The following is a 22,770-nucleotide window of genomic DNA, read 5'->3' as shown; positions in this document are numbered from 1 at the left end:
ACAAGAGCCATGGATGACATTGTAGCTGTGGCATATTCTTCATCACAAGGAGACAGCCGGATATCGCATCTGACTCATACCATACGAGTCGACTGGAAAAAACAGAAAAGACATATTCGATTAGTTGCTGCCTAGAATTTGACTTCGTTGTTCCGTCTTCTCGCTTCCTAGCAACAGAAACTGAACGTTGTGTTGGGGTTGAGGGCCATCACGTGTCGCAGTCAGAGTGCCGGCATCACTGGTCAACAAGAGCCAGATACCCTATTGGCCGGATCAGAAACATCAAATGAACGAACGAGGGACAGCAGTTGGGTAGACAAGGCAGGGAGGAACTGGTCCTAGCGGTCCAAGTCGGGCACCGTCAGGCATCACGTGCAGAGTCAGCGCTCATTACTAGCCACCTTTTGGTGCCGAGTTTCTTTCGTCACACTCGAACTAGCACAGCACTTCATCACCAATTGACCATTTCTCTCCCATCACTTCGTTCCGCTACAAGATTGCCTTGCCATCATGGTAGGGGGCCACGATGTTTCAAGCCTCACGAGGTCCGCAGACTTGGACGAGGAGGAGGATGAGTTCGGAAAAGAAGAAGAAGACACAAGACTGCCACCACTCCTGCTCCCAAAGCTCATGGATGGCGGCCCAACCGCATCGAAGAGTCTCCTTCTGAGCCTGCCACCAGAGATTCTCGGCTATATCATGGACCTGTTGGTAGACGACAGAGCTTCTCTCTCTGCTCTGGCCTTCGTCAACAGCGACTGCAGACAGCTGGCTCGTTCCTGTCAGTTTGCCGATGTGTGCTTTGACTATGGTCCAAGTTCAAGCCAGCTTCTATCTCATCTCGTCAGGGAGGAATGTGCCAGACGTAATTGTGATACACCAGGCACCCTCATCCGGCCGCCTTTCCTTGGATCCTGCATTCGTAGAGTCACGGTTCGTTCCGATCGGGACTATGTCGCTGATACACACTGCGATCTCGACAACTCCATCCGGGGTGATACAGCCAGAACCATCACCGCTGAGGAACGTGCTGAACTGCGCAAGGCAGCTACGGAATACTATTTTGGAACACGCTGCGCTTCTCTTCTTGCTGCCATGAGCGCAATGCCCAATATCGAGACGCTTTCATGGTACGATAGGATGTGTCTTGACAAGGATTTCTTTAAATGTGTTACAAATCTGCCTCTTCGTCGTCTCAAGATTTGTAAAGCGTATATCAGCGACCCATATTGCCTCGACTCCCTGGCACCGTTTGTCATGCCGCTGGAAACGCTTTATCTGGACGTTAGGGTACGCGAGGACAAGCTCCACCAAGATGACGAGCTTTACGAAGACGACGAGATGGACGAAGACGACGAGCTCCAGGAAGATGACGAGCTCCCTGAAGATGACGAGTTCCCTGAAGACGACGAAGTCTACGAAGACGACATGACTTACGATGCCGCTCCTTGGAGAAGCACCAACTTATCACCCTTTTTAGAGACTCTTCTGCGATGTTGCAATGCGAGTCTCGAGCATTTGACCTTGCGATGCATGCCCATTTGGGGCGCCCAAACGCTTTCGTTCGGCCATGAACGGGTAGTTTTTGACCGGCTTTGGTATCTCAATCTCTCCAGCTGCTATGACGATCTTGACAGAGTGGCCTGGTGTTCACTACTCTCTGCGCCGCTAAGGCACCTTGCCTTACCTTGCAGGAGTCCAGAATCCTTGATACAAGCCATTCATGCCTGCCAGCCTCTGCGGCACCTCGAGACGCTGGTTTTACCATCTTTTGGCTACAAGGATGCGACAGAAGCGCCTCCGATTCTTGAATTCATCTCGGCTCATTCCCATGTTCGCAAACTTTCCGTCCAACACGGCGAACCAAAGCTCATGGACTCTTACCTCGTTCCGCTCCTGTCAGATGGGAGATGGTCGAACCTTACTTCCCTCTCACTAGGATGGCATGGGCCGTGGCTTGTAGTAAAAACACAGCAAAATATTGCTACCATTTCCGCGAAATCCCTGGCCACCATTGGCAGTATCAAGTCGCTGGAGCAGTTGTATCTCACTGCCGGAGAAACCTTAGGTTGCCGTCATCAGTGGCTCATCGACCACAAACTGATGCGGTCGAGCCTCCGAGGACTGACAAAGCTCAAGAGCCTCGCGTTTTCACGGGATACCTACAGTAAACCAGGCGTTTCTGGCGCTCTTGTTGAAAGTTACTACGAGTATCGATTTGCGTCACCAGAGGAGCAGGACATTGCCATGGAGCGGCCCTACCTCGACCGCCTCAGACCAACTATGCGTACTGATGAGGGATCGACTGACGACGATATGCTTATCGATTTCTTCAACTTCAATGAGTCTCAGGTTTGGGAACGCGCTCACCGTAACCGCATGCTTCGAGAAGCAGAACGATACTCACGCGCGTTACCTTCTCTGGAGTGGATTTACTGCGGGCAGCGGCCTATGGGATTTAGACCTGCGCAGACATCGAAGGGGAAACGTCGCATTGCGGTACCTCTGAGCAGAGAGAGGGACTTTTGCCATACGCTTCTCGGGCGGATGTTTGCAATGGGTGAAGATGATGATCAAGTATGGTGAATATGACCATGTGCGTAGTCATTACAGGGAATCTACTAGGAAAAGGAGCGAAGATGACTTCATAGGGAAAGAGAAGGCCCAAGGGATGGTGGTAGAGACGCCGGAGCACCCAACGCTGGCAAGAAGAGTAGCGGGAGATGGAGACTCATGGGGTTAGCAGGCGCAGAGAATCTCTGGGGGACCTTCGCTCCATGCTGCAAGATAATGATCAAGTAATCGAGGTCAAGAACCAAGCTGTTCGCAAGTTATCTCGGTGGAGAGAAGGTTGCAAATCCAGCCTCTGCCTCAAACTGAGAGATTCACTGTCGCATGGACTTGGGTAATAAGTCTGCACAACAAATGAAACGGCAATTGGATGCCTCTACCGCCTGGAAATTGGTGGAAAACCCCTCCCTCGACTGTTCCATGTCATCAACAGTCAATTGGATCATCTAAGCGCCGGGCAAGAGGTCGGCCATGATAGACCTCGAGAGTGGCCTAAGCTAATGCGACCGCAACTATGGCCCGTCATAACGTATTGGGAACTTGAAACTTGCACTGCCCGAATTTCTTGCCAATGAAAAGTAATTGGCTGGATTCTATCAGCCATGCCAGCACGAGGCTAACTAGAGCCGCTCATGGGAAGTGCGTGGCTTTGACAGCCCAAGGACATCGGCGTTCTGCGGCTGGTGCTGTCAATTCTCTCTTGGCATAGTGCCTGAGCAAATGGATGAACAGCAACAAGACAAGCAAAAGTGATGTTTTGCAACATTTTGCGGCCTCGTTGGTTGAGACCAGGTCGAGGGCTTTCGAGATGCCATGTTCAACAAGCTGAGAGGTTAGCATCCAGCATGATGTATCATCTTAGAACATCACCGAAACACGGATGAAGTGTCGTTACCAACACGGGCTGCCGGTGACTCGGGATCGCATGCGCAGCATTCAGCTTTCGTATACGAGATTCCTAATCCGACTACCAACATGCAGTATGCACGTTGGTGGTGGAAAAGGCTCATCTTCAGCGAAATCCGCCCATCCATGACAGGGCCCGTGATGCCATGCAGCAAGCCACAACCAACGTGCATAACGACTGTTTCGTCAAGCGCCATATTCAGCTTCACAGCCTCACAATCGTGTACATTAATACACTGGTAGCTCTCATTGCTGTCCCTCACCGAAAGGATTCGAACAGCGCATCAAGATAGCATCATCATAAAAAAAAACAAAGTCTTCTCAAGAAATAACCGAATCAAAATGCCCCTCAGAGCAACAACAAGGCAAAATCCCGTTTTCAGGGCCCTCGCCGAGATCCAACGGTACACAGACGTGTGTCCAAACCCCCAAGACTCCGACTTCAGCACCTGTCGAGCAAAGAGGCGCGATGGGGGTCGATGCAGAAATCCTCCATGCACGCAATACGAACGATGGCAGATTCCAAGTCTGCTGTCGGAGTTCCGTGACATGACAGAATGTCCCGATACGAACAGCTTCTACAACAAGATGGAGACTTTTGTCAATTATACGCACTGCAAGAGGTGGCATCGCCCCGACGCTTGTCATGCCTTTAGCGAGTGGAAGAGAGAGAGAATTGCCTCAAGATCCAGCGCTCGACGGCGTCCGGCAAGAGCTGCAAGGCCGCGGCCGACGCCGGCTATGCCCCCGATCAATGCTCCGGTCATACAGCCAATCACGGCGGCAGCACTGCAAATGCTGCCATCAACGCCTAGGATACTTGTACCTTCGTCAGCAAGTGCAACATCCGACGATGGCAGCTCTTTCAATGAGAGCGTTGCGGAGACTCGTTCGCTGGCCAGCAACACCACGTTCATGAGCTCTCCCCATCATACCCCCTTACGCAATGGAACAATTCCTGTTTTTGAGATCCAGGATATTGTCGAGGAGGCCCCTGTTGTTGAAGAAACCGTTCCTGTGATGAGAGTGGTTGGGGACGACAGCATTCAGCATGAGGCTGTTGCTATCGAAGAGCCACCTCTTGTTCAGGCGGGCTCTGGTCAACCAAGTGTCACTGTGGGGATGCTTGTGGAAGAGGAGACTGCCCAGCAGGATATTCCCCGAGAGAATGAGAGAGTACAAGATTTACTTCTGGACCCTGGTGTGCACGATCCAGCGCCCCAAGAAGACAGCGGCCCAAGGGAAAATACCGTCATCAAAGCACTTGGCATCACCGGCCTGCATCGCAACGGCTCAGTAAGAGACCACTCACCCGTCTTCCAAATCATCAGCAGCCACCCGACCCCAGAAAAAATGAGAGAAGGCGTCGTCTATATCCTCGAGCACAAAGAAGACCCGTCCCTTTTCAAAATCGGATGGTCAAGCAACAGCGCAGAAGAGAGGCTGCGTCAGCCCAGCAACTGCTACGGCATCAACACGAGAGTCGTGTACGAGACGAAAAGGTTTGCCGGAGCACCTCACGCAGAAAGGATATCGCAGATCATACTTCGCCACGCCAATATCCGTGTTTTGGAATGCGTGAGATGCAGAGGGGGGCATAGAGAGTGGTTTGCGGCGAGCAGGGAGACGGTGCAAGAGACGGTCATGTATGTCGAGGAATTTGTCCAGATGCCAGCGTATACCCTGCAAGATGGGGAGTACAAGCTTTCACCAGAGGCATATGATTGCGTGGTCAAGCAGATGTGCAACTTTTCGGTTCTGAAACTCGGGGAGCTCATGCGAGGGCCTAGAGAAACTGTTGACGAAGACAAGTCTAATTTACTCAACGTGTCGACTGAGGCCATATCACCAACTCTGCCCCAGGTCAGCGACACACCTGCGGAAATGGCTAGCTACGACGGCGACAGCGACCTTTCGCAAATACAGCAAGTTGATGAAGATTTGATCTCTTCCCCCTCCTCACACAGCATCAAACCGCAGAAAGAGTTGTCCGCCGGCACAAAGCTAGCAAGAAAGATGAAGCGTCTCTTCGCGGCCGGAGACTCCGCCAAGAGATACTTCCTGAGGTCTCGAGAGCCAAAGACACAAACGACAAGTGATGGTTCCAAGCGCGCATTTGGGTCGGCGCTTGTTGACTTGAAGGGTAAGGCTCGGGAGGCGGGCACAAAGGCGCGGCAGGAGGCGAGAGAGTTTCGGAGAGATTTTAAGGAGGAATTGCGGCGGAAGAGTGAGGAGCAGATGGCATGATTGCTTATCAGGGAGATCAAGTTTGTATTTAAAAGAAAGTATCGTCACTAGTAAAAGGCGCAAACGGTCAAGGAGATGTTATCACGGAGAATGTTGAACCGAGTCTCTCGTTACGGCTGTCGAGCCATACAAAAGCTACACCTGTTCTCCCCCAATACTATGGGATTTTGAAGCTTGCTTGCAGATGGGTTAGAACATGGCTAAGAGCTCACGGCTATCTTCACAGGCTCGCCCTACAGAGTTTCAGGTTTTGCATGTCCGGGTGCGAACATTGACTGACCAAATAAACTGCCAACTTGTGTATTTTCCCCACAAACCAGACCTATCTGATTCGATACCTCTAGAGTGCTTTTCTAGATTTACTTACACCAACTTTTTACTTTATATGATACTTACTTGCTGTGCCTCAGGGCACGTGGGCGAGTAGATGCTCTTCCATTCACCTCGACCCAGCCTATGTTATTGGCAGTTGCCGTCTAGAATCGGGTGATCATGGCGTCGCGGTCAGGGCCGGTGCCGATCCACTTGATCTACGGATTGTTAGCATGCAAACGTAGAAACATTGAGCGTAATGTTATCGTACCTTGACACCAACAAACTTCTCAATGTACTGGTGAAAACAAGTTAGCAAACCCTGAAAACAGATAAAAATTCGACGTTTTCTAACCAAGATGTAGTCCTGCGCTTCCTTGGGAAGGTCTTCGAAAGTCTTCGCATTGGTAGTCGGCGTGTTCCAGCCGGGCATCTCGTGGTAGATGACCTCGGCGCGGTCGAGGATGTCCAAGGATGCGGGATACGACTCGAGTTTCTACGTTGTGTAAGCATATCTCCAACTTGGTCAGGATGTAGGCAGGGGATTACCTCGCCGGTCTCGGGGTCCTTGTACGCAATGGCGATCTTGATGGTGCGGAAGGTGTCCAAGACATCGAGCTGCGCAGTTGGCCTTGAGTCAGCTTTTTTTTCCCCTCTAGTTGATCGTCACCTTGGAAAATACGAGATGTTACCTTTGTGAGGTTAAGCGCCGTATAGTGGTTGACGTCCTGTGATGTGTCAGAGAGAGCTGCTCCATGTGTCCACAAAGTGGTTGGGCATTCATACCGTGGTGTATTTGACAACTACGAGGTCTGCAGTGTCTTAGTCAATAGCATGCCCCCGGAAAGAGTGAGGTTGATGGAGAAGACCACATACCAAGCCTGCTTCAGTCAGCCATGGACTCTCATCACACGTTTCTCAAAGGGGGAATACTGACCAGCCGCATCGACGAGTTCGACCAGTGGAGGTTCCCTACGATCAGTTAGTGGCGTTCATGCCGCCGAATGAAGGTTTTCGGGCTTTACCCATTCGCGGCCTCGTTGCTGCAGCTCATTGCCAATCCTAGTAGGATGTCAGCAAGCTTCGAATGCTCAAAGGGACAGATGAGACCATACTCTCCGAGGTCCTCGGTCTTGAAAGCTCCAGAGCCAACACGGGTGGTGTAGGCCTTGACCACGCCGATAACCTCACCGATCTTCCTGATATCGAGAGCAAGTCCAGTGACCATGCCGCCGATACTATCCCGAGTTAGTATGAATCGCGTAAGAATAGGAGGACCTTGGTGGTACCAACCCAGTAGAGCTGCTGGTGACGTAGGGGTACTGTTCGAAGCCGATAAGCATGCATTTAATGAGACGCAGCAAAACCCCGCCGAGTTTGACTTACTGAACCCCAGTCAAGATCCAGCATGAGAGCTATAAACCTGTTAGAGACGCGAACAAGCGGTTAGGGGCGAAGAAGCTAGGGCTCACCATTGGCTCCTTCGCAAAGGATCTTCATGTTCTGCTCCTGTGCTTGCTTCATGAAAGAAATGGCGTCGACAGTGTACTTGGCAAGCTTGGGGCGATACTCTTTGAAGCGGGCGATTTCTTCCTCAACATCATATTTGAGCAGATCGCCGTATCGCTTCTTGAAGCCCGATGCAAGTCGTCGGAGTTTCTGCTCAAAGACTTGCTCATTGAAGACCTCGGCGAGTCGGATTCCACTTCGCTGTAGCTGTCTCAGAAAAGTCGTCTATCGGGGGATATCATTGGGTTGGCCTCTTACCGCGGCTTTTGTGCTGTAGCATGGTCCAATTCCTCGCCCTGTCGTTCCAACCTTGCGGTCTGATAGATGTGGGTCAACGACTGCACGCAACCTCTTCCGGTTGTAATCTCTCACCTCCGAGTTCCAGTTCCTCGAGTCCGTCAACGGCAACATGGAGATCCAGATCGATGTGAACCTATCGCAATCCGAGTGATTAGTTCCTTAGTTCGCTTTCCTATGGATCATGATCCTTACTCGATCGCTGATGAAGATTCGCTCGTGGACTCTGTGATTCGGTTAGCAGGCATCATTTGTGGTCGATGGGAGGTTGGCTGGGTCAGACATACTTGGAAAGTCCTTTGCGCTCCAGTTCCTCCAGCTCCTTGAAGAAGGAAGGCTACGCGACGCTGTTAGCTGGGCATGCCCCTGACTGGCTTGGGCTTGGGGACGAACAATGTGGGCGACCACCGCAGAGCCGATGAGGTTCAGGCTATAGCACGGTTAGAGCTTCTTCGGTTCAGAATGTCCTATCAATGCTGAACATACCAGTTGGGATTAACAAGGCCTGAAGGAAGCAAATGGAAACTGGCGAGTGTAAGTCGTGGCTCCTAGACGAGACGGTTCTCGGATGCGCATACCTATACGACACACCATTGGCACTAATGGAAGTCGTGGTTAGCAACTCAGGGTCAGGCATGAAACAGCGACGGGACGGATGGAATCACACAATGGAGTGGCCGGCGTTGTGTCCACCCTAGATATCGTCTCAGCTCGTCATTCTCGTATAGCATACGGATGTTATGGGAGTCGGTCCGGGGGAATGCTCACGGCAGCTCGCGCGCAAAGCTGCGCCTCGGGGGCAAGGATGTCGGTCAGTTTTCCTTTCTATCGAGTCGCCGTCGTCAGCAAACAGAGGCCCAGCAACAGCAGCATTGTGCGAAATGTCGTACGCCTTCGTCGCCTGCAGAGTCGCAACCGTCATGTTAGCGCATCGCGATATCGGCCGAGTGCGGCTGCGAAAGGAAGAGGCACGAACCCCATTGGGCGCCCAGCTGTAGAAAAAGCCATGTCAGCTCCTGTATATCATAATTGCCCGTGTCGCGGCGACTCACAATGATCGTAGCCATGGCGTCTTCTCGTTTTTTTTTTGTGCTGCTCGAGGGCGGATCTCGTTTGGGTTGAAGGATGCAAGATTTGGCGCATGTGCTAAAAGCGGCCATTTGAGTCACTGCAAGCTTCTTCCGTTTGCCGCCCTTATCTTATCGCTGCGCTAAAGATTTCATCAACCTCCAATCATTGAGCTTTTCCTTTTTATAGCCAGCGGCTGGAGCCCGAGGTTATGATGCGACATGAGGTTCACGATTGCGTCCCGTTGCGAGTGATGTATCCGTACGTTGCTATGGGACCTGGATAGTCTCAGTATAGCTGGATGACCACTAAGTGTCCCGAGAGGGCTCAATGCGAGTTCTGGAGCTGCATACCGCAGGAGAGCAAGCACAAGTAGTCTAATGGTACTAACAATCTACCTTGTAGATTGACATGGTTGATTTCGAGGTCTTGATATACTGATTACAAGATGCTGGAGCAAACGAAACAATAATGATAACGAGCCATGTCCCCAACGCCTTCTCGCTGATTCTTACATACAGGAACCGCAACGTATTCCATCCCCTCACAGTATCCCTTATAACACTAATGTGTTTCTGACCATAGTTCATTCTACTAATATGCCCTTTTCTATTCACTTTGTACTGTTGTCTTCGCCAGAATCATTTGTTGAGGTCTTTGACGATCATCTTGTCCTCGATGGCAGTCGACAAGTGCGGAGACATGTTTCCCTTCACAGCATCGACTGCATGCGGCCGCCCGAGTATCGTCACTCGAGGAGAGTTATGGCTCCAGGGAAGCTCCGTGAGATATCCCGTTGGCCTATTTATTGCATCGTCAACTTTGTGTTTATCGTCCGAAAGGCTGCGTCCGTCTAGAGACTCGTCAAGGCCATTGATAACCTAGAATACCGACTGCTGCGAGCCCAGAGACAGCTACAGCCTACGCAATCTCTTCATCCTTTGCTCATATTCTCGTCTACACACATACATCTCTACACGTATCTAGGTAGTAACAACTAAAGCTACTCGTCCTCTAATTTGGAACTCATGCAAAGGGATGCTCACAAGCATGCTTCTTGGCCATGACAATGCCATTGATCAACCTGGAATTACCAGGAGTAATTGGGGTACTTCTCACTATATCAGCCTGTAATTTCTGAAACATATCGATACATTCTGATACGTAGGTAGATTCATTGATTGACACATCAAACTCACGCATGCACGGCCTGGACTTGCTGGAGGCCTGCCGTCGCTGCGGGCTTGCCCGCATGCCCGTTATACTTGACACTGTCCTCCTCCTTATCAAGATTGTAGACAATGCTGTTCCTCCAGCGCTGAAACTCGAGAGCGGTAATGTCAGGATAAATTGCAGGCTCCCCAGCAGAGACAAACTTGGGCAGCGGCCCAACAGACGTATCACGTCCCGCCTTGAACAGGTACGCCATGGACATCCGAGACGGGATAATCAATCCACTCTTCCCCCTCATCGCCTCGGGAACAGCAACCTGGTGCACGCCGCCGGTAATTCTCCCGTTGGTCCAGCGAGTCAATGTGTCGCCCACATTGAGGATCATCTCGGTCGTATCCGTTGGTGGCAGGGGAACAAACCTATCGGCGCTTCGGTCTTCAATCTCCAGCCCGCCGGTGCTGTCCTGGAACAGCAACGTGATGGGGCCAAAGTCCGTGTGGGGTGCAATACGGGTGGTGCGTCCCGTCTGCAGCTCATCGACGGCGATTTCAGGATAGTGCGTAAGTCGCATGTCAGTGGCACTGGGGGCGCAGCGAGCAACGAGAGACCCATCGTCAATGTCCCAGGCGACTTCGAGGGCATGCATCAGGGTGAGGCAGACATCGTTGCACTGCTGGTAGAAGGCTTCCATGAAAGGCTGGAAGCCGGACAGGCTGGAGTCTGTGGGCCACTTGTTGGGGAATTCCACGTCGTCAGAAGGACCCTGGTCAAAATGCTCCTAGATGTGGAGAATTTGCTGGGGTAAGCATAGCAGAACCAAAGTCAAAGAAAGAAGAGAAAAGTGGTGTTTTACCTTTGAGTCTCTCAGGATGCGGACTTTCTCATCATGATGCAGCTTTCCGACCTCTTCCACCCGCCAAGGCGTGTAGCCACGCATAGGCCTAGGCCCGGGCTCATTTGGGATCGCATTCTTAGCTTCCAGAGGCCGGTTGAAGAAAGAATGTCCCTGGGAGTTGGAAAAGCTTGGTTAGGACGCTGGTGGCGCTAATAGTATCAAGGTGCCACAAGAACCTGCTTACCCAGTGAAAGAGTTCTCGGAGTTGGTCATTGCTAAATGTATGGTTTTTCAACTTTGCAAAGCCGGTCCTCTCAAAGCTGTCGAGCAGGTCGTGCGCAAACTGTTTGCGCTCCTCAGGCGTCCCTGAGATGAACTTGCTGTAGTCTAGAGTAGGAACTGCCATGGTAATTTCTTATGCTAAACCTCTTGCGTGATTATGTCTTCGGGTATATAAAATTGATCATGGGAATCTTGTTTGCCTTCGTGAATTTGGGTGAACTCGCTCGGCTTAACATTTTATAGACGAATATCAGTTCACGACCTGCAACGTCATAATTGATATGTATCGAATGATTGATGAACTCATTCAAGGCAGTCGTAAAACCAGCAATAATGGGCATTTGCGTTGCGTCATGTGCAGACTCATCCCTGAATGCTTATGTCTGACAACTATGAGGTATCACAACCGGCCTCAAATGTAACTTGGCCTACCAAGGTTGGCAGTCCCGAGGGTGACATAGCCATCCAGAAGATATCGTACGATCCTCGAATCGAATATCTAAACTCAGAATGTAGGACTGTCGATCTCGTGGTAACTGAATATACCTGGCACGCAGTCGTATAGTTTGTCAGCAGAGGAGTACATCGCTCGAACTCTTGCAGATACCCGCGGCTGGAGCAGGTTGTGTTGCAACGAAGGATGCCAAGAAAATGACACTCTCTGGATAATCTACAGCCTGCCTGCCCAGAGTCTCATCACTAGAGATCTTTTCCAATATCAGAATATCGCATAAGGTAGCGTCTGCTCCGCCCTGTTCCTGCCCGCTTGCATGTAACGCTCCGCGCGGCCTGTAGAGCAAAGGTGCATATAATTACTAAGACAACCGTGAACTGAAAGCGAGCATCTGTAGAACCGAACGATTATGATGTGACAATGTAGTCTTTGCGTTACACGGCATTGGAATGTCAGATTATGATGTCTTTGGGAAACCTAGGTATGCCATTTCGAGTATCCGCCGACGTTGCGGGTGAACACGAGGCATCGGATCTACACGAGAGAAGCCTGGTTACCGGTCTAATCAAATTTGGTCTTACATATCGTATCTACATACTCTATGGCGGTCGATGTCGGGGAACTCAATGGACTACCACTTGATCCGCCATGACCAGCCCTTGAGCTTGACTCTCACCCACACGAAGCAAAGGAGGGCGGCCACGTAGCTGAGCCCAGTAAACAGGGCAGCCCCCCAGTATTTCTCTTTGCCGCTGGTACCCGTCACGCTCAGCAAGCTGCCGGCGATGGGCAGGCTTGCCAGCACGCCGAATGCAACCACTGTGAAGCAGCTTGCGTAGTATCGCCCGTACTCTTCCGTGTCACAGAGCTGGCCGAGGCAGATGGGCGTCAAGCTGACGTTGGAACCGCTCTGGAAGCCAAACAACACGACAAAAGCGACGAGGAGCCCGTCACTCTTCAGCCCAGGCACCAGTATATCCGTCATCCAGAGGCATAAGACGGAGATTGTACAAAGAACAAGAGAGCCAATCATGGTGTTGTATCTGCCGAACCGATCGGCCAGTTCGCCGGCCACACAGCGGCCGACGCATGATGCCGCATTCAGAATAGCGAGTAACTGATATGCAAACGCGGCCGAGCCGGTTATGGATTCCTCCGAGGACAGGCCTTGGCGATCAATGTAGTAGCTCGGCGTATAGGTGATGGGGATGAAGTACGCGAGATCTGTCAACAGCACCCCGGCAGTGGTGGCCCCCATGGCTCCCGTCCCATCGAGAAAGATACGATGGTCGGGGAGAGTATCTCGCCAAGTGGTGGCGCTGCCCTTGCGCGGAGGAATTCGGCTCCGACAAAAGGCAATGCTGACGGCGCAGAGGACCATCAACACGAACCCCAGGATTCGGATCGTCCAGGCCCATCCGACCTGAGGCAGCAGGGCTTGCATCATGAGGGGGAACAGCACGCCGCCGAAACCACCGCCGATGAATGCGATGCCACTGGCGAGGCCGCGGCGCTTCATGAACCAGTGGGCGACACAGCCCATGGACGGCGTCAGCAGGAGAGATGACCCGATGCCAGTCAGGATGGAGAAGGACAGGAGAATCTGATAGTACTCTGCAATGCCACATGGCAACGATCGTCAGCCCAATGCCCTCCGGCAATCATGGTGATGGATTCCCGAAGCCTACCCGTGCATAGGCTGAGTGTGAAGATTCCAACTAGCGTGCAGAGTGTGCCGGCCGTGATCAGGGCCCGCGGGCCAATGGCGTCGAAAGTAGGTCCTACTTGCACTCCGAAGATCCAGTTCACGAAGGCATATGTGGAAAACAGCCAGCCGAGGGTGGACGCCGAGTACTGCGGAAGGATGACCTGAGAGATGACAACCTCAAAGACCCCAGACGTGTTGTAGATGCCCAATGAAGCAGTCAAGCCGCACCACGCGCCAAAGACGACGAGCCAGGCGTCGCGTCCGCCCTCGGGGTATGTATGGGGGCTGTGTGTAGCGTCTGTTGCTGCATCTTCCGCCTCTGGTTGGGCTTCAGTCTTGTTGCTGCTAGCCGCCTCTTTTGTTCCTTGCTTGTTAGACCATTTGATGTCTGCGGCGCGAGGGCACCTGACTTACCTGGCGTTTGTGACGCGTCTTTGCTTTCGCTCATTGCCCTGTCCAACAGCAGCTCTGGCTCACGCGACGGGTCTTGCCGAATCATTTTCATGGGACAATGGCCGATTTCCTAGGGTCCTGTTTCACTTGGACTTCCTAAGTCACGTCCAGAAGTTTAAGGTTAAGGACAAGATAATGCCGCTGTCAGCGGCTGCGGAAGAAGGAATGCGGACGTTACAGCAGCTTGAAGGGAGGATCGACGCAAAGGCGCGAGAACTCTGCATATTGACGAGCCCGCGCATGACGCAATGGGATTGAAAAACAGCAGTTAACAGGCGACGGCCAACAGCCAAGCAATGCAACCGTCCGTGTAACACGAAGAAGTTTGACAGCTAGAAAGTCGCGACTAACCGCGGACGCATCGACAAGGCTGCCGGCTCCACATGAAGCCAGGAGGATGCGCATAAGCCGCATATTGGAACGCAATCAAGATACTAGCGCCGGGTCTGAATGGAGCGGGACGGGAGAGGGTGGCTATACAGCGGGGATGAAGGCAGGATCGAAGCAAAGGAATCTGTGGAACGTCGTACTATGACGGAATGTCTAAGTAGCCGACATACCTTGGATTTTGGATGTAATAAGCAGCGGAATTGGTGAATTCGCATGGTAGCATCCGTGCTTATATGCAGATGATGCACGGATAAGTAGGGGGTGCGGGATAGGGGATCAAGATTGAGTAGTGATAGGCACAAGGCTGTGAATATTACGCCGTGTCTGGTTGTCATCAGGAAGTACAGTAACTGTTACGGGATACTCCGGGGAGATAGGAGGGTACGTGTGAGATGATCAGTTTGGTAGGATGGCCGTGATCTCGTGGGAGGATTTTACCCAGAATGCTTGGTATACCTCGCGTACCCGAGTATGTATTTCCATTCGAGGTACATATCCGTGTGTCCCCCACGACTTGGTCAATACCTCGATAGGAGTTCCAAGTCGTAAAAATAAGGTATTTAGGCAAATAGGGCATCGAGGAAACTATCTATTTAGAGGATAGCGATCGGTACTAGTTGCTCCATACGTGATAAGCCTCGCAGGAGATAATGTCCCAAGAGGGGCAAAAGGGAGAGCATCTGGAAATACATGGGGAGAAACTTAATAGGTATGGAGGTAGGCTATCACACAAGGAGAAGAAGGTGCAGATTCAACTCATAGAATCGGAAAGCAAACAGGACGACAAACAAGAAATCTTGGAAATAATAGAAATATATAATAGAAATCAATAAAATAAATAATACGAGGGGTAATACAAGGGATCCAATGACGGTGTTCGAGAGCCACGCATGTGGTCGTACTAGTGATTGGGATGCTATTCACAAATCGTGCCTTTCCACAATAGCCCACGCCCATCTTCACCCACTTCAGTCAAACAGTAAGAGTCCCGGACGTTGTCATTTATGCCATGGCAAATTACGGACTCAACAGTTAATGCCGTGATCAATATGGCCTTTCACCAATACGTCGAGGCAAGCCAGTCCTCTAGACAACCGGGCTCTATAAGAACCCCCCGATTTCCTCTGGAAGGGTAGGAAGAAAGAAAATCAGTAAATTTGACAACAAAATCTCACGACTTCCTTCCTCTTGACCTCGCTCAAAAAGACCGCCTTTCCATCCTTCAACCTCCTCCTACAGTCGACGCAACCCCAAAGACCATCTTCACGATGATGACCGAAGTCCAAACACCGCAAATGTACCTTGCCCAAGCTCGCGCTTGTGGCAGCGTGCAAGATTGCATGAGCCTCTACGACAAATGGGCTGCCACCTACAACGACGAAGTGGGCGACAAAGCTCAGAATTATGTCGCCCCCCAGATCGTTGCCCAGGTAGCTCTCCGGTCATCCCAAGATTTAGCCCAATACACCATCTTGGACGCCGGCTGTGGCACCGGCCTGGTAGGCCAAGCTCTTGCCCAGGCCGGTGCAAAGGCCATTGACGGACTGGATCTGTCACCTGCCATGCTCAAGGTTGCAAGGGAGACGGGCGTTTACCGAGACCTGTACCAAGCAGACTTGACTCAGCGTGTGCAACAGCCGGAGGGCGTTTATGACCTTGTTACCTGTGTTGGGACTTTTACCAATGGCCATGTCGGCCCTGATCCTGCCCTCAGGGAGTTTGTTCGTCTGGCCAAGAAGGGAGGGACTGTTATTGCCACCGTTCTCCAGGAGTTTTGGGAAACGGCCAAATTCGACGTCGAAGTTGAGAAGTTGGCATCTGAGAAAGTGGTTGAGGTTGTTGCACAGGATGTGATTGATTACGTCAAGGGTCACGGTGATAAAGCAGTAGTAGTTATTCTGCGAAAGTTATAAATCGGGGTGAAGGAACGAGACCTGGTCATAAGTTTATGAAATACGAAAGGGAGGGCAAGGCGAATGGACAGGTGGCTACTTTTTGTATCAGAACACGAACATGAAAGAGAAGCGGAAGCTGAATACAACCCATTTATGCCATCTAGCTGAATACAACCCATTTATGCCATCTAGTCGCTACATCCTAGTATACTAGTAGCTTGTAATGCCGCTCGTCCCCTATGCTTAAGTGTAATGGCGTTGCATCTGCAGACTTAACACCTTCTGCACTCTCCAGTATGATATCCATAGCTACTAGTTGTCTTGACTCAAAGATTCAGCCGTACAAATACGGGGGTTGCATCTTTAAACTTTGGACCAAGTCATTCCCAGTCTCTGAAAGAACGAGAATAGCGAACCCTTGGGGATGTAACCCGCGTAGGTCGACTCCCACCAGGAAGCAAATGAACCTGATGAAGAAATGATTCTTAGCGGTTTCGTCATGGAATAGAGGCACCTATTATCAAACTCACCTGCAGCAGGTCCCAATTCAGTGAAGCCCAGGAGCTCCAGCACCAAGGGCATCAACCTGACGAGCACGCCAAAGGCAAACAGTGATAACAGCACAGTGGCTGCAATCTCAAGGGGATGCTCCTTGACATATGTGCAGAGGTCAGAGAACGTAATCTCTGCAACTTCACACGCTTGATCGTACGCCTCAGCCATGGCCGGGCCCATCTTGTCTCGTCCGCTTCTGAGCACGCCCTCCAGCTTTTTCAGGACCTTTTCAGCAAGCCATTCGGACCATCCGGTCGCGGAAACCGCGTCATCGAGTTGGGCGGAGAGGACGGTGCCGGACTTTTCGGCGCGGAGAAGAATGTCGATGACGTTCTGTGCGGTTTCCTCGACGGATTGGTGGAGAGGAGGTGATTGGAGTGGCGGCTTCTCAGTGATGACGCCGTGGTGGGTGCGCTGCATGGAGGGAGACGGCGCAAAGTCGTCGTCGCAAAGGCAGCGGAAGAATTCCATACTGATTTGATTGCAGTGAGGTCGTAGATGTGTGCGAGTGTTGCAGAAATGAGGTGCTTGGGGAAGGGGAAAGTTGCTGGAGTGGGTGAATTTGAGGTGATGAGGTTCAGGCTGGGCACCATTCATGTTTGTTGCCTCAAGCCTGACGAAGGCTGTGCACGTGCGCACGTGTCTGTACTGCATACACCATATTTGCTCTATCAATGATACCTCGCACCAACAGCAGATGTTGATTGGTGTTGAGTGTCGAGGCGACTGAATCATGCAGGCCGCAGTGATAGGCCGGCGGTTAATATGTGGGAGGCCGACGGTGGCTGTAAGTCGACCTGTTTTCAAGGCCAAAGCCAGGGGGCCTTGGGAAAGGTCCAACAACATGAAGGACATGAGAGTCCAATTGGCTCTTGCACAATCGCAGTATGCCTCTTTGAAGTTTTCGGAGCAAGGCTATGCCGCTGACGACGATATTCTACTATCTTCTATGCTAAAGGCTGAAATGACTCTCTCCAATAGGAAATTATTGATTGATGAACAACCAAAGAGTCATCTTGCATGGCTTTTCGTGTCTTCTCGAATATCAAATTATTCTGTCAACCAAGTACAAAGGCATCCGCGATTGGAGGCGAGCGAGTTGCTGCCGGTAGGGTTGTCATACCGCATAAATGTTTCGCTAGAGGATCGGTCACCTCAATCTTCTGGCGGAGTGATGTTTCTGCTCCCAGTTAGGACTTTTTACTCGATTGATCTTCCGTTGCGAATAACTTCCACCCTAGCTTGACTGTTATAATGGCGGATGAGGGCGCTCACCGCGATTGAGTTCACTCGGATTACTTCGATCGCGGGTTGTTTTCTAATCCTGCCCTTGGGGTAGACACATAGCACAAGCCCGCCCGCTTGTTGTTCTCTAAAAGCTATGCTAAACCTTCATGAAGAATCCCTTATGGTGCAATGTGAAGACCAATTTTTGAACAATATCCCGAACGGCAAACTTGCAGACAAATGAACATAGAGTGGGCCTTTTTGGCTGTTCTGTCTAATAAACAGTAGTGGTAGTTCGCCATTCACTACTGTTGCCTCTGTTCGCGGCTGCTAATATCAAATGTCTGTTCAAAAGAAGGTCCTAAGACTGGACTGATTACAGATGTTGAGGGATGGAATGTGGCCCATAAACTTGTTCCTTCCCGCCTCGTTTTCTCTTGAACGAGTTCTCTCTTCACTTGTCTTACGGTCTAGACTGAATCTCACGAAAACAGGGTAAGGTTCAAGGAGAAGCTAACGCGTCATCTGAGCTCTTATTGTATTGTCATTCTCTTCGATACTCGAACGTCTTGAATTCTTAACACAGAGATACATCACGTCTTCATTCCTCGCAGCGATGTCTACTTCCACAAAGGATGCTCCGGATCTGCAGATGATCCAGAGAAGACTGAGCGAGTCGATGCAGAATATGCAGAAGATGGAGGCGGAGGTGCAGGAGATACTGAATATGATGGATAGTCTTCCCAGCGTTGACCAACAGTTGATGATGCGCAGCGCATCAAGCTCAAAAAAGAAAAGGGATAAATCCAACATATTGCCAGGGGACGGATACCGAGACGACCTTCAGAGGCAGGCCGCTCAGAAACGGCAAGAACTCGGCCTACTATGGACCAAGATAAACGAGCTACAAGCTGAGGAGAAGGAACTCAAGCGCGAAAGAGCATAGGCATGTAGCATCAATATATCGTATGATCATTTCAGCGAGTTTAGCAACTCCTCTGCTTTAGCCAGCCACTCTTGACGCATTTGAGATTGCTCATCTGATCCTTCAGATACTGCGCATAGCGTTCCGACTGCTCAACCCGACGATTGACCTCGGGCGCAAGACTTTCCCCTTCCCTACCGCTTTGTAAAGAACTCGTCAATAACATCCTCCATGGTGGTTGTTCCAAAGGTCGGAGGAAAGAAGAATTTGTAGTATACGCCGATGAGACAAGATGGCTGGCGTAGAATCTGTGCCACTGGGAACAGCTGCTCAGGCTGATGTTTCCAAATTTCCATCAACTGGGCGCAGCTGCCGGATATGGTACTCTTTGCCTCAAGAACTTGCAGAAATTCGGAGCAAATTTCGGTAGGAGTTATAGTAGCACGAATTGGATACGCCCTCACGGCATCAGGATCGTGCCCGGTAATCCATGGTGGTGGAGTGAACAAGTGACGCGGAATTGGGCCCGAAAACTCCCAGTCGATGATACCACACACGCGGAAATCTTCTGTAACAATAATGTTGCTACATCTCATGTCTTGGTGAGCCAGGATGAAGGGCATTTCCGGCTTAAAGGAGTTAAACAAGGTGGAAGCCTGCTTTGTCAGACCTTCAATAGCAAACAACTCCATCTTTGCCTGATTGCCGTTCAGTTCCTCCGTAGGTAAACGGAATGTCTCTGATAGTATATGCAGTTAAGTTATGTGTTCGCTGTAAGAGGAGAAGGCTGACGGATCTCTCTGGGGCGGGACACGTCGATAGAGCTCGTTGGCAGCCATAGACTGAATGGGACCGATGGTGGGTTCCATGTCGTCGTCTGGGTTCGGCATCAGCGAGCCAGTGATGGGGAATTCCAGCTCATATAGCTGGGGAAAAATATCGGCAAGGTCATTGTAAAGCTGTTTTCTTTGATCGTCCGTGGCGTTGACAAACGTCCTCATACCAAGTGACTGGCCCAAGACGTAGTCGCATATGAGGAACGCCTGCGGCTTGGAACCCCCTGGATTAGTTCGGCATCATTTCCATATGCATGGACCGCCGGTATAGGGATAGTCGTCTTTCTTTTGATGTAGCTATGCAGCAAAAGTCTCAGTCGCAAAGCCAAATACGGACGACAGAGGAGAGACATACCTCATCGTGGCAGCTTCGCTCTGCACCTTGGCCCAGGGATCGAGAACAACCGGTGTCAGAGGAACCCTCACCACCCACGTAATCTTTTGAATGTCGAAATAGACGAAGAAGCAGACATTGAAGCTGCCTCGACTGCTTCCCACAATGCTGCGGGGCTTTTGGCCGTTGTACTTGGAGGCCAGGCGAGAGACTGCGCTCTCGACGATGGAATCAATAAACTCCACGATGCTCTCTTCAAGCTGCTCTCCAGTGAGGGGATATTCGTCCGCCATAATGTCGGAGGCTCGGCCGTTCATGGTATCGCGCGCGCCACCTCTGATGGGCTCGTCGCCTTTGGAGTAGAGCGACATTCCAACGGCACCTGATGGATCAATGTCAAACAGCACAATATTGCCAACGCGTCTTGATGTTTTCCATCTCAAGGGACACAGATTATATAAGCAGCGAGGGGTTGTAACCAACATGAAGTTACCCGTGCGTCCTTATCCCCTGAAGGCAGCTTCATGTTGGTGGTCATACAGTGGTTGGCGCTGAGAGTCCATCGGTACAGATATCTAGAGAAATAGTGGCCAGAGAAGTACTCTACTTAACCAGGGACCAATTTCTTTCTGCTTCCAGAAATGCCATTCCACTCACAATTGGGCAAATTACACCTACAGTACGACTATAAACAATTTCTTACAGACTCCTTGAATCAAAGTTTGTCCGAAGCAGAAATAGTAGGTACATCTTCACCTGACAATCGTGGAGCACATTCCATTGCTTTCCAGCACGCTTATGTCAATGGCCACCGCGGGATGAACGGACAAAACGGAACATAGCATGATGCTAACGTCGTGTAACGCCTTGAAGCGATCACTATGTCTAGGCTAATTTGCTTCCCCTCGTCGCCCGAGGTCTATGAGCCGGTCGAGAACGACCAATCAACCTGATGATGCTTCATTACAACCGCTCTTGCTACGTCACCCCACCATCACTAATGACGCCACTAGATCTGAAGTATAACATCACCATTAGTATACAGATGGGCATCTAGATCTCAAAAGACTATCCGAAGAATTGTGCTTTGAGATGAAGGAGTAGGATGAAACTCTCCGTCTGACCTTGTTCCCCTCTTCTATAAAGACTGACGGTATCTGTCAACATACCTACCTAGTCTCAACATACATCACGGTAAAGGCCTTCCATCACATACCATACACAACATGGCCGCCTACCTCACGCAGCGCATCTCACACCCTCATCACGGCATTACCGTTTCTCGAGCGACAACCCCCGCCCCAGAGAAGAAGGCCAAATGCGCCGAGCCAATCGTTAATGTCGCCGCCAAAAACGCGACCTTCTTCACTCCGGAGCAGTTCCCCCCTCCGGGCACCGCGACTGAGCCGCAGACGTCCGGCAAGCCGGTCCCGAAGCTCTTCACCCCTCTGAAGATTCGCGGCATACAGATGGCGAATCGCATCTGGGTGAGCCCCATGTGCCAATACAGCGCGCATGAGGGCTTCCACACGCCGTGGCACATTACGCACTATGGCGGCATGGCCCAGCGAGGTGTAAGACCAACCGTTTACTTCAGCGACTTTATTTTTTGAATCTATCATGTCAAAAGCAAGACATGAAAGCAGAAGCTGAAATGCATGAAAATGATAGCCCGGTCTCATCATGATTGAAGCCACCGCCGTCCAGGCCAATGGCCGCATCACTCCAGAGGACTCGGGCATCTGGCTCGACGCCCACGTCGACACTCTCAAGAAACATGTCGATTTCGCTCACAGCCAGAACGGCCACATCGGCATCCAACTCGCCCATGCCGGTCGTAAAGCCTCCACCGTCGCCCCATGGCTCAGTTCCGGCGCAACCGCAGTTGAAGAAGTCGGTGGATGGCCAGACGACGTCGTCGGACCCAGCAACGAGCCCTTCGACGACAACTATCCAAAGCCGCGTTCCATGAGCATTGCCGAGATTGAGCGGTTCAAGCACGATTTCCATTCTGCTGTCGTTCGTGCCCTCCGTGCTGGATTCGATGTCATTGAGCTGCACTTTGCGCACGGCTATCTCCTTTCCAGCTTTTTGTCGCCAGCTGTAAACAAGAGAACGGATCAGTACGGTGGGAGTTTTGAGAACCGTGTCCGTCTGGCTCTCGAATTGGTTGATGATACACGCCGGATGATTCCCAAGAGCATGCCGCTGTTTGTGCGTATTAGTGCGACCGACTGGCTCGACACAAACCCCGACTGGAACGGGCCAAGCTGGACTGTGGACGAGAGCGCCAAGCTTGCTCAGCTCTTGGCCCAGCGCGGCGTTGACGTGATAGACGTATCGACCGGTGGGAATCACCCCAAGCAGAAGGTGATTAACGGGCCAGGATACCAGGCCCCGTTTGCGAAGAAAATCAAGGCGGCAGTGGGAGACTCGATGCTTGTCAGTTCAGTTGGGAACATCAAGACGGGACAGGTTGCACAGAAGATCATAGAGGGCAGTGATGAGGCTGATGATACGCCTGTAGACCTAATCGCTGCAGGCCGCATGTTCCAGAAGAACCCGGGCTTGGTCTGGGCGTGGGCGGATGACCTGGATGTGTCTATCCACCTTGCGCATCAGATTGAATGGGGATTTGGAGGAAGGTCAAAGAAGAAGATGATTGATTCATCTGTTCCTTAGACAGAAAACTGGCGGCAAAGCCGATTTCTGCATTAAATTTTACCTGTCCAGCATGATATACCTAAGATCAAAATAAATTGAGAGATCACATATAATCGTGTCTCTAGGTAG

At 51.2% G+C, this 22,770-nt stretch overlaps 10 protein-coding genes across 10 annotated transcripts; 5 read left to right on the top strand and 5 right to left on the bottom strand.

Annotated features, from left to right (window-relative positions):
- Positions 1–496: 496 nt before the first annotated feature.
- On the top strand, positions 497–2,586 carry CCMA1212_001505 (uncharacterized protein; the record flags this gene model as incomplete). Its single annotated transcript, XM_073698928.1, has 2 exons — positions 497–1,250; positions 1,509–2,586. Exons 1-2 carry the CDS (start codon positions 511–513, stop codon positions 2,584–2,586), a joined length of 1,818 nt encoding a protein of 605 aa, XP_073562541.1. The 5' UTR covers positions 497–510.
- Positions 2,587–3,819: 1,233 nt separating this feature from the next.
- CCMA1212_001504 (uncharacterized protein) lies at positions 3,820–5,724 on the top strand (the record flags this gene model as incomplete). Its single annotated transcript, XM_073698927.1, has 1 exon — positions 3,820–5,724. The coding sequence occupies one exon, from the start codon at positions 3,820–3,822 to the stop codon at positions 5,722–5,724; it is 1,905 nt and encodes a 634-aa protein (XP_073562429.1).
- Positions 5,725–6,200: 476 nt separating this feature from the next.
- CCMA1212_001503 (Adenylosuccinate synthetase) lies at positions 6,201–8,909 on the bottom strand (the record flags this gene model as incomplete). Its single annotated transcript, XM_073698926.1, has 23 exons — positions 6,201–6,254; positions 6,308–6,334; positions 6,392–6,532; positions 6,586–6,654; positions 6,729–6,764; positions 6,823–6,848; positions 6,974–7,008; positions 7,062–7,274; positions 7,330–7,358; positions 7,423–7,451; positions 7,509–7,746; positions 7,804–7,862; positions 7,918–7,978; positions 8,038–8,068; positions 8,130–8,179; positions 8,236–8,272; positions 8,329–8,367; positions 8,421–8,441; positions 8,508–8,536; positions 8,611–8,667; positions 8,733–8,743; positions 8,819–8,834; positions 8,895–8,909. The coding sequence occupies 23 exons, from the start codon at positions 8,907–8,909 to the stop codon at positions 6,201–6,203; spliced, it is 1,323 nt and encodes a 440-aa protein (XP_073562425.1).
- Positions 8,910–10,105: 1,196 nt separating this feature from the next.
- Positions 10,106–11,324, bottom strand: CCMA1212_001502 (Gibberellin 20 oxidase 2; the record flags this gene model as incomplete). Its single annotated transcript, XM_073698925.1, has 3 exons — positions 10,106–10,861; positions 10,937–11,089; positions 11,163–11,324. The coding sequence occupies 3 exons, from the start codon at positions 11,322–11,324 to the stop codon at positions 10,106–10,108; spliced, it is 1,071 nt and encodes a 356-aa protein (XP_073562424.1).
- A 961-nt stretch (positions 11,325–12,285) lies between these two features.
- CCMA1212_001501 (Riboflavin transporter MCH5) lies at positions 12,286–14,039 on the bottom strand (the record flags this gene model as incomplete). Its single annotated transcript, XM_073698924.1, has 4 exons — positions 12,286–13,268; positions 13,343–13,750; positions 13,777–13,848; positions 14,033–14,039. The coding sequence occupies 4 exons, from the start codon at positions 14,037–14,039 to the stop codon at positions 12,286–12,288; spliced, it is 1,470 nt and encodes a 489-aa protein (XP_073562426.1).
- Positions 14,040–15,473: 1,434 nt separating this feature from the next.
- Positions 15,474–16,118, top strand: CCMA1212_001500 (Williams-Beuren syndrome chromosomal region 27 protein; the record flags this gene model as incomplete). Its single annotated transcript, XM_073698923.1, has 1 exon — positions 15,474–16,118. The coding sequence occupies one exon, from the start codon at positions 15,474–15,476 to the stop codon at positions 16,116–16,118; it is 645 nt and encodes a 214-aa protein (XP_073561839.1).
- A 345-nt stretch (positions 16,119–16,463) lies between these two features.
- CCMA1212_001499 (uncharacterized protein) lies at positions 16,464–17,126 on the bottom strand (the record flags this gene model as incomplete). Its single annotated transcript, XM_073698922.1, has 2 exons — positions 16,464–16,567; positions 16,631–17,126. 2 exons carry the CDS (start codon positions 17,124–17,126, stop codon positions 16,464–16,466), a joined length of 600 nt encoding a protein of 199 aa, XP_073561980.1.
- A 1,372-nt stretch (positions 17,127–18,498) lies between these two features.
- CCMA1212_001498 (uncharacterized protein) lies at positions 18,499–18,828 on the top strand (the record flags this gene model as incomplete). The annotated part of the gene is made up of 1 exon (XM_073698921.1): positions 18,499–18,828. One exon carries the CDS (start codon positions 18,499–18,501, stop codon positions 18,826–18,828), a length of 330 nt encoding a protein of 109 aa, XP_073561979.1.
- A 173-nt stretch (positions 18,829–19,001) lies between these two features.
- Positions 19,002–20,348, bottom strand: CCMA1212_001497 (uncharacterized protein; the record flags this gene model as incomplete). Its single annotated transcript, XM_073698920.1, has 4 exons — positions 19,002–19,546; positions 19,622–19,817; positions 19,865–19,940; positions 19,999–20,348. The coding sequence occupies 4 exons, from the start codon at positions 20,346–20,348 to the stop codon at positions 19,002–19,004; spliced, it is 1,167 nt and encodes a 388-aa protein (XP_073561987.1).
- Positions 20,349–21,177: 829 nt separating this feature from the next.
- On the top strand, positions 21,178–22,659 carry CCMA1212_001496 (NADPH dehydrogenase afvA; the record flags this gene model as incomplete). The annotated part of the gene is made up of 2 exons (XM_073698919.1): positions 21,178–21,551; positions 21,649–22,659. The coding sequence occupies exons 1-2, from the start codon at positions 21,204–21,206 to the stop codon at positions 22,657–22,659; spliced, it is 1,359 nt and encodes a 452-aa protein (XP_073561986.1). The 5' UTR covers positions 21,178–21,203.
- Between the last annotated feature and the right edge of the window lie 111 nt (positions 22,660–22,770).

This window comes from Trichoderma ghanense, assembly GCF_004382785.1.
Source record: "Trichoderma ghanense strain CCMA-1212 chromosome Unknown scaffold_1, whole genome shotgun sequence".
Taxonomy (NCBI): Eukaryota; Fungi; Ascomycota; class Sordariomycetes; order Hypocreales; family Hypocreaceae; genus Trichoderma; species Trichoderma ghanense.
The sequence above is the reverse complement of the archived record's forward strand: the minus strand, read 5'-3'. Positions and strand labels throughout refer to the sequence as shown.